General features: G+C 48.7%; 1 protein-coding gene across 1 annotated transcript in view; it reads right to left on the bottom strand.

Annotated features, from left to right (window-relative positions):
- LOC147890762 (protein GAMETE EXPRESSED 2-like) overlaps positions 1-13,841 on the bottom strand; it is a 334,794-nt gene that overhangs the window by 249,448 nt on the left and 71,505 nt on the right. Inside the window, exon 8 of the mRNA XM_087389820.1 lies at positions 1,183-1,503. Coding sequence (XP_087245946.1) covers positions 1,183-1,503 — 321 coding nt within the window. The remainder of the gene's footprint in view (positions 1-1,182; positions 1,504-13,841) is intronic.

Here is a 13,841-nt window from a genome sequence, read left to right as displayed (position 1 = left end):
TAGCCGGTGATGGGATGCTGGCGTCCGTCAACAGGTCCGGTGCGTCTCGGTCTCCTGGAGGAGGCTTGATGCAAGACCAGAGCCACCGTGACTCCCATGGGACGTATCCCGGGTCTAAACAACGACGGGAGGTCTCCCAAAGTGATCTGTATGTCCCCTCGATGTCTCGTGTGTCGTGCTGTGGTCGTCGGGTCGAGGTCTCTAGCACGTCTGCGGCTAGAGATTGAACGATCAATGTCACTCGATGGGAAGAACTCTGTGATCCTGCTTTGAGAGGTGTCTGATGGTGTGGCCAAGCCCCGTCGCCTGAGTAAGTACTCTCTGTGTCGGAGCCCCTCGTGAATGAAGGCCGTGAGGCATCTCTAATCTGGGTAGGCGAGGGATTTGGAAAGGAGCCCAGAGCCCCGTCTCTAAAGAGACAGTGGTAGTGACCTCGCATCTTGTAGTACACTGGGCACCTGAAGATAAAATGCTCCTCTGACTCAACCTCTTGACAGTCGCACAATATGCATATGCGATGCTCCCTAGGGATCCCCTCTACTCTGCCGCTCATTATGCAGAAGCGGTGTGATGATACCCGAAACTGTCCGATGGAGATCCGTAGTGAGTGAGGCATATGAAGCTCAGTGTACCCCGGTGGTGTGATGAATTTCTCCTCGGAAATACGAAGACAGTAATCTCTGTAGAAACTCAGCTTCACTGGAAGCTCCCTCGGCTCTCCAACCAGGTCCTAAAGGTGTGTAGCTGCAGGAGATCCTCTCGAATGACCTGGTTGGTGTGTGGCCCGATCGGCATCTAAACTGTACTGAAAAGGAGGTATCCTATCGATGTGAAACCCTAGTCTCACAAACCATCTGTGAGGGAGGGCGGGGAGGAGGAAGGGGAGCGGGAGGGTGAGGGAGGAGGGAGAGGGGGCTGGCGAGGAGAGGGGGAGAGGAGGAGAGAGGGAGAGAGGGAGAGGGGGCTGGCGAGGGGAGGGAGAGGGGGGGCAGCGAGGGTGAAGGAGAGGGAGATGGGGCTGGCTGAGAGAGGCGAGAGAGGGGGGGGGGGCAGCAGAGCTCACGGGGAGAGGAGCAGCTCAAGGTACAAGTTTTATTATGGAAACAAGGAAAATGAAATGACTGGCATGTATTGACTAGCAAAGCGGTTGGCAAGGGTTTAAAAATGACGAAGAAAATATACCTGCATATACCATTTTCTTGAATGGTTTACCAAGATTCAATGCAGTATTACAGCACAACACAAGAACTTTGCTCTGTCCAGATCTTTTGGGAACATAACTTATCTTGAATAAACCAGTTTTGCTTTGAACCATATTCCCCATTATTCTCATCTCATCATCTCCTCCAAAATTTATAAGTGCAGAGACTGTTCCATTATCTCCATTAACATTCTGTCCATACATATCTTTAAGCTGAACAAAGAAACTTGATAACACACCAGCAACTGAGCTCTTCAGTCCATCTCCATAAACAATGGATTTGTTTTCTTGAACCATATATGCTGTAAAATTAGAACATCTCATCTTTACAAGATAGCTTAGACTAAAGCAAAAGAATTAAAAGTCCATGAAAAAATGAAACATAAATGATCATATAATCTCATAATGGCAAAGATGCATTACTTGAAATGGAAATGCCTAAGTGAACACTGATTCAATTGTTTTTTCCTAAAATAAGTGACATGTGTTATGTCTCAGTATTTAAAGAAAGGCATGAGAAAGCAAGAATTGTATTATAACCAATATGTGCATCTTAAGGGGAGGCAAAAATCTACTGCAGAAGTGTAGTAGCAACAAAGGGCATGTGCTGCTGATGGAAAGAAAATAGCAACTCTGACGATTACATTGATGACGATGTGCAAACTCAGTAATAGATTGTCCATGGAGATTGTCAGTAATAGATTATCGATGGAAATTGTCAATGATGTAGGACTTACTTGGGTTGATGACGATGCCTGACCTACACCTGACAAAATGCCTCCAAGCAATAGTAGACTAGAGTTTACAAGATTGGGTACATCGAAGTCAATAAAGCTGTGTGCACTATAAGTGCCAATGGCAGAAGCATCATAGCAATGAAGTGCATGTGCATCTACAAATTGGTTGACAAGCAATCAATGAAAAAGCAAATGTGTATCTGCAAGTTGATTGACGATGGTGATCGAACTGGTGTTAAGGTGTCAACAAACATGTTAGGGTGGAAGACGACCTGCAGCTGAATTCCCAAGAAGATTTGTGGAAGGAATTCGGTGCAATTCCCTGCTGGAGTGCACAAGTACTCCCTGGCATTGCCCTTACACATTAGAAGGCATTGTAGTCTCTGCTGGAGTGCACAAGTAATCCTTGGCAGTGCCCTTACACATTGAAAGACATTGTAGCTCAAAATGAGATGCAGCCTCAGGGACAATATAAAGGCATCTAGGAGAGCATGCCAAGTTCAATGGCGGTAAAGAGGCTTGAAGCGCAAGCTATGTGGTGGAAGACAGTATGGCTGTTTGACAATATGGATAGAGAGGCAAGTCGTAAGGAACTCACAATGTTTTCTTTGGGCTAGGTGCTCCATCTCAGGAATATCAAGTTACTTGGGTTTTCCTCTAGGTAGATTTCGACTCCCCAAAGGTTGCCACTGAAGTTCTTCAGCTCAGCCCCCTCCCAACAATCAAGAGAGGAAGAAAGGCACTCGTGAGCCCTTACTGCACTTATTTCAATCCAATACTTTGTTTCCCAATGAAAGACTTCTATTTAGTATAAAGAAGTCCGAGAGAAGAGCTCAACAGAGAAGTAAATCATGCGAGGCATGAAAAAACAAATATCCTAAAAGGGCCAAATCAAACTCCTGTACAGGAGCTAGGAAAAATCCAAGCTTGAGGCTGAAAGTTCCACAACCCTGTGGGGGACTCTGAGAAGAATGGGGATCCACTGCACTCCCTGAAGACACTCATCCTAGTAGAGGCTGCCTGTGAGGACCTTTACATGCTCCCCCAAAGGGCCACTAAAGTGTGTATTGTGTCTATCCAATGTATGTGCATGATGGACCTCTGAACCTTCCGAAGCCTCTTTTCATCTAGATCTCCAAATATGCCATGCTGATATACGCACCAAAATCTCCCATAAGGTCTCCATAGAGGCATGCACAAGTCTATAAGGAAGGCCAACAACGGCATCTAGAGAGCATGACTCAACTTTTTCATCGAACCAAACGATCCCAAGAAGATCATGTATCTCATAAAAGACCTGAGGCCTGGAAAGAGAGAGCCAAGCTATTGAGCACCATGTCATGAAAAAAGCAGGGTGCATAAAAGTGCTCAATAATCTAGCAATCCTTCCAGATGATCCTCGCCTATATGCGGTCCCATAAGCAATGCTGAATAGACTCCTCAGCAGAAAGGCAGCAAACACATGTGGAATCAGCCCCAAACATAGACCTCCATTGGTTCAATGCAATACCTCCATGAATGAAAGCCAAAGGAAAGAGTGACTTTTCTATTCCGGAGGGATTTCCAGAGCCTCTTCCAAAATGATTTTTGTAAATCAACAAAAAACTGAAAATTCTCCCAATGAAGAGCTCTAGTGAGCCGGGTTAGATTAAGGTTCATGAATTATGAGTTGGCAGATTCCTATTAGGTAGAGTAGGTGGTTTGCATTGATAGGTTAGTCAGAGGTGGCATGACAGATGTCACAAGCCTAAAAGGTTCTCTTGGGTGGACCAATGGCTTTAAGAGGTCTCCATGTTTGTAGGAAAGCAAGTTTCTAGGCGGTTTAGAAAGAATCTGATGCCTTTTGAGAAGGTGTATCGATATATTAGTTGTAGTGCATGGTTTTGAGTTGTGATATGTTGATGGCTCTCTGTATGTGAGCCCCAACAAGGCTGGTAGGCCTGAGGGGACAGTCCTTGAGAACACTTTCATGATTTACAATCAATAGAGAATTGATCTTAGCTTTTGTTGTACTCAAAGTTTATGGCGACCCACCAAGAGTCACACTTGGGTCACGTCATGGTCACCTCAGCAACATGCCAAGTTGTTAGACCTTGGTCATACCTAGTCGCAGCGTGTTCACATGTGTTCACATCTTGGACTTGACATGGACATGACTTGACATGGACATGACTTGGACATGACATGACTTGACATGGACATGACTTGGACATGACATGGACTTGACATGGACATGACGGAAGCAATACATGACTGAAGAGTGCCAAACCTCAACCTCGACTCACCATGGTCAAAGTCAATCATAGGGAAGTATTGGCGCAATGGTACGCGGGATACACCTGTTGGTGCACATGGAAAGCAGTCCATCAGTTAAGAGGCATAGGTGGTGCACCAACCCTCTCAACCAACTAGTGTCAGGAGCGCAGGAGAACACATGGAGCACGGGATTCACTGACCCAGGACAGGCTGGAGTGTTGCGGAAGCCATCAAGGACAGAGCGGCCCACAAACGGTGGAATGGCTAAGGATGGCTAAGGGTGCAAGAAGGCAACCAATAGGAAGAAGGTGGGGGGATTGGTAGCGGGGGGTGGAGCAGAGGAGGAGAAGGTGAAGAGGGGGAAAGGGGAAAGGGGAGGGACATTCTGGCAGGGACGGGAGGCAGGAGTGAAGGAGTGAGAGGCTAGAGTCAAGAGCTCGCCTCGTGTATATCTTCGGGGAGTGTATCAGTCATCTTGCTCTCGAATGAGTTATGCTACTTCCCATCTCTGCTCGCTACTCTAAAATCTCTTTTCGTTGTGTTCTCCTCCCCTCCTCTCCCTTCACTTGGTACAACGGATCTGTGTCATGTGGTTGAAGTTCCTTGCTGTTCATGTCGAGGGATGGCTTTCATGATGTTGTTCCGCTTTGGTCTTCTTCTTGCTCACATCACTTCAGCACTTGTACCGCTTGCACATAGTTGACACCATCTACCACTTGCACATAGTTGACACCATCGACAGCACTCACCTACGTACCAACAGTGACACTTATGGCACGTCTTACTCGCTTCTCGCACCAGTGGCCCTAGGCCTCCGGTAATACTTCCGGAAGTGTTAAGAAACCCCCCCCCCTCAGACAGGTTATGGCGATCACGGTGGGACACTGCTGGTGTTGAGTAGCACGAGTGAAGTGGTGATCTAGGGTCCTAGAGAGAGGTCTTATGCCGAGTTGTTCTGAAACACTTGAAGGAGCTAGTGAGAGAACTAGGAGGTACTTGAGGAGAGTGGAGAAAAGACTTCCGGCAGACCAAACTAGGTACAAGAAGCATTACGTGCGACGAAAGTTTGCGAAGTCCTCAACTCGAGCACAAAGTGAGCCCATTGGAGCAGTAGCCAGAGCAAGTAACTTCATCGACTCATTGACTTGGACCAACAAGAACCCTGGTGGTCAGATCCGGACTCCGGAGAAGAAGAAGTGCAAAGCGGAGAACAGGTGAAAGAAGAGGGTACTAAGGACGAGGACTCCTCAGGGACTCATCAAGGTCAAGGCAGCCCCTCTCCTCCTCCTGCAACGATGTCTTCATCAAGCACCTCTTCTACCGGAGTGGTGACTCCATCTGCTCCCACCTCAACCTCTTGTGGACAAGCTGCTACCTCATCTGTTACGCATAGCTCCGGGCTCCTAGCTAATCCCTCTTCTATATCTATTCCATTGGGGGGTACTTTTGCTCCGGCCATGCCTTTACCTGCCATGATGGTTTCATCTCCCTTTCCATCCACACCGGTGTTGCCTTTTCCATCACCTTCTTCCTTCCCTTCTGCTTACTCATCCATGACTTCAACTCCGTCCCTCTCTTTCCCAAATGCTCTCCCATCCTCTTTCACCCCCACATCTTCCATGTTCTCACCCTTTCCCTCTGCAACACCGAGACCCCCCACTTACGCCCTACCATCTGGTACACTTCCTCTATGACTACATCAGTAGTGACTTCTCCATTGTGGTCCTCCACAGGAGGGGTTGTCGGGGTGGTCTCCTCCTCGGGAGCACCAACACTCATTACAGCCCCATCGGGACTCCCTCCAACTCTTGCATCCTCTCCAACCTCTCGGGTGGGGATGGCCCCCTCTCCAACCTCTCGGGTGGGGACGGCCGTTCTCAGTCCTCCAGACAGAGCGAGACTTCTCGAGCTACTCAACAAGGTCCACGTGAAGACTCAAAAGTTCAAAGGCCACCTCCATGAAGATGCGGAAGCTCATGTGAGGAAGTTCCTCACAGCATGTAGAGCTAAAGGTGTGGAGAATGAGCATGCGTTCCTTCACATCTTTCCCTCGTCATTGGAGGATGCTGCGGATGTATGGTACAGTCAATTTCCCCCGGACCACTTCCAGACGTGGACAGACCTAAGGGAGGAATTCTTACGCACTTTCAAGTTGGAAAAATTCGAACACATGATTGTCCAAGAGTTATCCACTGACACCATGAAGCCTGGAGAGAGCATCTCTGAGATGTACACAAGGATGAGGGTCTTGGCGGCAAAGATGTCGGTGCCACCCAATGACGCCGTCATGAAGGGGTGGTTTTTGAAGGCTTTACCCTCCACTATTGCTATAAGGCTGGTTGACAAACTTCCTGAGCATGCCTCACTACAAGAATTTCTGAGGGAAGCGGTGAAGATGGAACGGTCCCAGTTAAGTTTCGCCTCAACACCCGCTCAGACCGCCCAACTTCCGAGAGAAGAGGGCTCACAGGCATGGCAGCAACTCAAGAAGGAATTAGAAGAAATCAAAGAAGGTCTGAAAGACAGAACAAAAGTGGATGGACCGTCACCCTTTGAAGCTCAGATAAGAAGTGGTCTCTGGTGCACGGACTGCAAGGGTTCTGGCCATGGCTACTGGGAATGTCCATCGAAGCGTAAGGTACCCACCCCAACCTCCTTTTGCACATTTTGTGAAATTCACGGACATGATGCCTCCGAGTGCAGGTATCTTAAGGGGTTGAGGAAGCTTCTGCCGGAGTATCCAATTGGGGAGCCACTGGTGGCTACAATCAACAAAGCTGCACCGACCACTTCAGGGCCAGTACCCCTAGCTTCAGCCCCTGTGAAGGCATCTGAACCACCCACCCACCCTATCATTCCACCTCCACTACTTCCTAATCCTCCTAATCCTCCTTTGCTCCAAGCTCCTACTCCTAGTGAATTTGGGGCTCCATACTTCTACCCTCCGCCCTACTATGCACAGTATCAACCACCTATGTCAGGGGGTGGATATGGATCCCCTTATGTTCGCGGTCGACGGGGTGGGTTCCGAGGTGGACGTGGAGGCAGAGGTACCAACTTTCGCAGGCCCATCATGTGCTATAGATGTGGCGAGTATGGCCACTACCAAGATGATTGTACACAACCATTTGGGGGACCCTCTTGTACACAGTGCAACACAAATGACCACTACACTAGAGATTGTCCCAATGGCAGAAGGGAATTAACATCGCAAGTCAACATGGTTGATGTAGTAGTGGCGGGGGAGGGTGACAAACCCCATTTGATTGGTGCAGTGTTGGGAGCTGTGACTAGGTCACAAATGAAGGGTGACAGTAGTAAGGATGATTCAAAATCAATATCGGAGGCCTCATCACCAACTAACAGCAGCTCAGTCACTAGAAGAGCATCCCCACCTCCTTCCTCCAAGGTGGACAGTGGGCACAAGACTACATCGCCCTTGTCCTCTCCTGTAACTGGATTAGAAAGGACCCGAGGGGCCCCACAGCCATCAAGTCCTATCAATAGCTCTAAAACTACCTCAGCTCCAAGTGAGCAATCTATGCCTTCAAGGTATCAGGAGGTGATCAGGAGTGTCACCAAAGATCTTCAATTTAGTTCTGAAGATGAAGGAGTCACACCTCAGTTTCCTTCCCGCAAGTCCAAAATAGTGAGGTTTGCAACAGAAGTGACAACTTCAGGGTAAAAACGTGAAGAGTCGCAGGCAGGCCCATCCACCTTCCACTCAGGAAGCACAATGAAGCAAGAGAAGGAAAAAGGGGTGAAGCCTAGTAATGCCAAAGAAAAGGGGAAATGGGTGATGGGAGAGTCACCACAGGAAATATTGACTGAGAATCCCGAGGCACCTCCTCTCCCTCGCGTAAGCTTCGACCCTCGGCCAGAAGCTCGGCGGATGAAGGCACAAAAGATTGCTGCTACTGTCCAGCCCTATTCTTTGATGGATGACTTGATGGATTTTAGGCCCAACATCACCTTACGACAACTCTGTCAATTGTCTCCACATATCAAGCATCAGACTATCGCATTTGTGAATCGCATGCCAGGAGGGCGCCAAAGGGGATCTGTTCAGGACGGACCCACACCAGAGACAGTAACAGTTCAAGATGGAGTAACACTAGACAATTGCTCAGCCTATGCTGCCCTCACATGTGAACAAAGTCCCAAGCTCGCAGTGGAGATCAATGGGGTGGAGCTGAAAGATGTTTTCTTGGATGGTGGGGCAGCAGTAAACATCATGCCGAGAGGTACTCTTCAACAACTGGGTTTGAAATTGACAACTGACGTACATTTCCAAGTACGCATGGCGGATCAACGCAAGGTGAAGCCTATGGGGGCTGTAAAAGGTGTTCACATGAAGATTGGGGGAGTTACATTCCTGTCCAATTTTGTTGTACTTAATATGACAGAGGGTGAGCAGACTTATCCTCTACTTCTTGGAAGACCATGGTTACGCTCAGCAAAGGCTATTCAAGATTGGTCAAGTGATGAAGTTCGACTACCTTTGGGATCCACATCCTTAGAAATAGACATGGTTAGTGGAAGGGCCCGCCACCGACCTGTGGAACTTGGGGAAGAGGATTTTGAAGAAGAAGAAGGGGTGGAAGAGGAGCGATGGGCACTTGGGGATTGGCCCCTACAGGAAGAAGAGTTGGCCTATGAGGAGGACTCACCCTTCCAAGGTGAAACCGATGTAACAGCGGCACGTGATGTTGGTGAGAGCTTGACGTACTTGTTGGAACATGCTAGACCAGATGAGGAAGAAGCTGTCATCTTGGATTGGATGGGGGCCCTGGGATCCTTAGCCATCAACATGGTGGAGTTGTGTCCAGAAGAGGATCCTGAAGCCCATTTTGGTACTTCACGGAATGAGCAAGAGGTGAGCCAGGAAGCCTCTTCCCCACCTGGTTTGGCTGATCTCATGTATGAACGGATGCCTTTTGGCCTTCTTAATAATCCCCACATGTATCAGCGAATGATGTCCGCAAGTACCAGACCAAGTGGTAGGGAGGCCACCAGGGTGACTCAAAGACAAGACCATGAAGCAGCAATGGAAGCAATGGATGCACACGACATGGATGCCTCACACCAAGAAAATGACCATGGGATCACAACAGAGGAGGAAGAGGATCCTATGCAAGAAGATGATGAGCGAGCGGAGCATAACGATGGACCTGAAGAGAACACTTATGAATCTATGGAAGAAGACGATGACCACATAGATCATAGGCTGGCTGAGCACAATGATGGTATTGGCGCATACACTCATGGATCTGAAGAAGAAGAGGATGATCACCTACTTACTGATGTCACTCAAAGGCAGGAGGTACCGGAAATGACTCTTGGAAGGGTTATTGAATCCATTATGCAATCTGACCAACCTAGGAGGGGTCAAGAGGCCGGACAATTTGAAGGAGCCGTCCACATTCACACTGGAGTCTGGAACTTCAGACCTTCAAGGCAAGCCCACAGCATACAGGGAGAAGAAGATGTCGCGGACCTTGTTCTACTCGACTTATATATGTCAGAAGCTGACTCCCCAACAACACAGGAGGTTCATGACACTACATACGAGGTGGTTGGATTACCATATAGAGGAATGCTCAAGCAAGCACAAAAAGGAAAGAAGAGAATGGGCCCAACTGTTGCCTCTACATTTCAACCATTTCCTGAACACACCCAACCGTCCTATCCGAGCTCTTGGATGGAAGAAGTAGTGGGGAATTTTTCTCTAGATGATTCTCCTGCGCACCCAGCAGTGGGAGTAGAAGAACCGAACAACTCCGCATCAGGAAGCATACCTCAGGTTGACCATGCCAGGGATTGGAGGTATCTGAACATAGGGACAGAAGACCAACCGCGACATCTTAAGGTAGCCAGTTGGGTCTGGGAACATGACTATCTCCTTGCTGCATTGTCTGATTTTTTTCAAGAGTATGTTGATGTCTTTGCCTGGTCATATAAGGATTTAAAGGGAGTACCCACTGAGTTCATGGAACATCGCATCGATCTATATCCGGAAGCAGAGCCGGTGATCAGGGGACCATATCGCATGAATCCTAACTATGGCAAGGCTGTCCATGCTGATATTCAAAAGATGGAGCAAGCAGGGTTGATCTACCCTGTTGACTACTCCGAATGGCTTAGTGGCATCGTAGTGGTACCCAACAAAAGAGAGACTGGAAAACTCCGAGTTTGTGTCGACTATAGGAGTTTGAATACCGCCACACGTCGGGATAGGTTTCCTCTCCCCTTCACTGACAGGGTGCTTGAAACCGTAGCTGGTCATGCTCTCTACTCCTTCATGGATGGATACAGTGGGTATAACCAGGTTCGGGTGCGAGAGCAAGATCAGTTAAAGACTACCTTCGTCACCCAATGGGGAACTTATGCTTACCGGATGATGCCTTTTGGTCTATGCAATGCACCGGCCACGTTTCAACGTCTTGTCACCAATTTCTTCCAAGAGAACATCGGAAAGTTCCTTGAGGTATTCTTGGATGACTTCTCTGTGTTCAATGGTAAGAATGCTTCTCACCTCGAACCTGCTATTCAGACTGATCATATGAGTAAGTTGAGGTGGGTTTTTGATAAGTGCAGAGAAGCTAGGTTGTGCTTGAATCCGGACAAATGCTTCTTCCTCGCCTTGCGAGGGGTCCTCCTTGGCCACATCGTCTCAGCTAAGGGAATGACCACGGACCCAGCAAAGGTGGAAGTGATATTGACCTTGCCTATCCCTCGCACACCCCGAGAAGTCAAGTCTTTTTTGGGACATGTGGGTTATTATAGAAGATTCATCAGGTCCTATGCCGACATAGCGGTGGCGTTGACGGAACTCCTTCGGCAGGAGCAGTCCTTCAACTGGTCGGCACCTCAACAACTGGCGTTTGACAACCTCAAGGATCGTCTAGTAAAGGCACCCATCTTGCGGCAACCTCAATGGGATATCATTTTTCATGTGCATGTAGATGCAAGTGGGCTGGCCATTGGGGCGATATTGGCCCAACCAGATGAGACGCGAAGGCTTGGGCATGGTCTATGCCATGACAAAGTATCGGCACTATCTCTTGGGCAGTAAATTTATCATCATTACTGATCATCAAGCTCTCAAGTACTTACTGAACAAACCAACGCTTGGGGGGAGAGTGAGTAGGTGGATTCTTCTATTTCAAGAGTTTGACTTTGACATCCTAGTGAGAGCAGGCCGATTACATCAACCAGCAGACCACTTGTCAAGGATCTCTTCAGGTGAAGCAGCCATAGGAGTTGATGATGACCTTCCAGATGCGGGCCTCTTCCGTGTCGATGCCACAGTACCAAAAGATGACTGCCTGTTTGCTGTGGATAGCTTTCCCCCATGGTATGCAAACATTGTACAATTGTTGTCTACCGGGGAGTTTGAGGAGGTGTGTGCTCCCTCATGCAACACAAGACATCCTTCAGGAGGCTCACTCAGGAATGGGGGGAGGTCATATGGCACCAGAGGCCACTGCTAGAAAGGTAATGCGCTCTGGGTTGTGGTGGCCAAAGCTATTCCAAGACTGCTATGCTTATGTGCGCCGCTGTGACTCATGTCAAAGAGGGGGGCCGAAGCCTACCCGACGGGAGTACCTTCCCCTTCAGCCATCCAGCCCTGTACCCCCCTTCTATAGATGGGGATTGGATTTTGTTGGACCCATCTCTCCTGCAACTCGAAGAGGGAACAAGTATGCTCTGATTGCTACTGATTATGGCACTAAATGGGTGGAGGCTAAGGCCGCGAAGACCTGCACTGCTCAAGTTGTGGCCTCATTCTTGTATGATCAAATCATTTCTAGGTTTGGATGTCCTGTGGAATTGATGAGTGACAGAGGTACCCACTTTCTCAATGACGTCATCGCTGACCTCATCACCCAACTGCAAATTGTTCACAAGACCTCTAGTTCATACTACCCTCGAGCCAATGGTTTGGCCGAGAGCTCCAATCGAACCATGTCTCATATTGTGGCTCGGTTATGCCTTCATTCCTTGGCAGATTGGGATATTCTACTACCCGCTGCTCTTTTTGCTTACAGAACCGCATACAAGGCTAGCACTGGATATTCACCCTTCCAGCTAGTTTACGGCTTGGAGGCGGTTATGCCCTATGAGTTCCACATGAAGACCACTAGGGTCATGGCAGAGATGGATGATGACTTGGAGGCATGCACACTTGAGAGATTATGGGATCTTGAAGCCTTGGATGAACATCGTCGTGAAGCGATCCTGGCTCAGGAAGTCTGGCAAAGAAGGCAGAAGGCATGGCATGACAGAAATCTCAGGAAGAGGGAATTCCAAGTTGGCAGCTTAGTCTTGTTATAGTCCAGTAAGTTTCTGAAACATAAACCCAAATTTGTCAATGGTTGGACAGGGCCCTTCTTTATCACAAGGATTATTCCCAGTGGAGGGGTTTATTTGGCCACCTTGGAGGGCAAGAAGTTACCAGCACCTGTAAATGGCTCACGGGTAAAGAAGTATCATCCACATTGACTCTCTCTTTGGATAAGGATTTCCATTCCTATTAGTTGAATTTCTATTTATTCACCCCTGTTCACTCCTATGTCAATTCCCCATGTTCACCTCTCTGTCACCCATGTTCACTTCCAGGTCACCCCTGTTCACTCCTATGTCAATTCCCCATGTTCACCTCTCTGTCACCCATGTTCACTCCTAGGTCACCCCTGTTCACCTCTAGGTCACCCCTGTTCACTCCTATGTCAATTCCCCATGTTCACCTCTCTGTCACCCATGTTCACCTCTAGGTCACCCCTGTTCACCTCTAGGTCACCCCTGTTCACTCCTATGTCAATTCCCCATGTTCACCTCTCTGTCACCCATGTTCACCTCTAGGTCACCCCTGTTCACCTCCAGGTCACCCCTGTTCACTCCTATGTCAATTCCCCATGTTCACCTCTCTGTCACCCATGTTCACTCCTAGGTCACCCCTGTTCACCTCTAGGTCACCCCTGTTCACTCCTATGTCAACTCCCCATGTTCACCTCTCTGTCACCCATGTTCACTCCTAGGTCACCCCTGTTCACCTCTAGGTCACTCCTGTTCACTCCTATGTCAATTCCCCATGTTCACCTCTCTGTCACCCATGTTCACCTCCAGGTCACCCCTGTTCACCTCTAGGTCACCCCTGTTCACTCCTATGTCAATTCCCCATGTTCACCTCTCTGTCACCCATGTTCACTCCTAGGTCACCCATGTTCACTCCTAGGTCACTCCTGTTCACCTCCAGGTCACCCCTGTTCACTCCTATGTCAATTCCCCATGTTCACCTCTCTGTCACCCATGTTCACTCCTAGGTCACCCCTGTTCACCTCTAGGTCACCCCTGTTCACTCCTATGTCAATTCCCCATGTTCACCTCTCTGTCACCCATGTTCACCTCTAGGTCACCCCTGTTCACCTCTAGGTCACCCCTGTTCACTCCTATGTCAACTCCCCATGTTCACCTCTCTGTCACCCATGTTCACTCCTAGGTCACCCCTGTTCACCTCCAGGTCACCCCTGTTCACTCCTATGTCAACTCCCCATGTTCACCTCTGTCAATTCCCCATGTTCACCTCTCTGTCACCCCTGTTCACCTCCAGGTCACCCCTGTTCACTCCTATGTCAATTCCCCAT

This window comes from Dipteris shenzhenensis, chromosome 18 (assembly GCF_047967505.1).
Source record: "Dipteris shenzhenensis isolate YYH24624 ecotype China chromosome 18, Dip_SZ_1.0, whole genome shotgun sequence".
Classification (NCBI taxonomy): domain Eukaryota; kingdom Viridiplantae; phylum Streptophyta; class Polypodiopsida; order Gleicheniales; family Dipteridaceae; genus Dipteris; species Dipteris shenzhenensis.
Note: the sequence above shows the minus strand (reverse complement) of the source record. Positions and strands in the feature narration are given on the sequence as shown.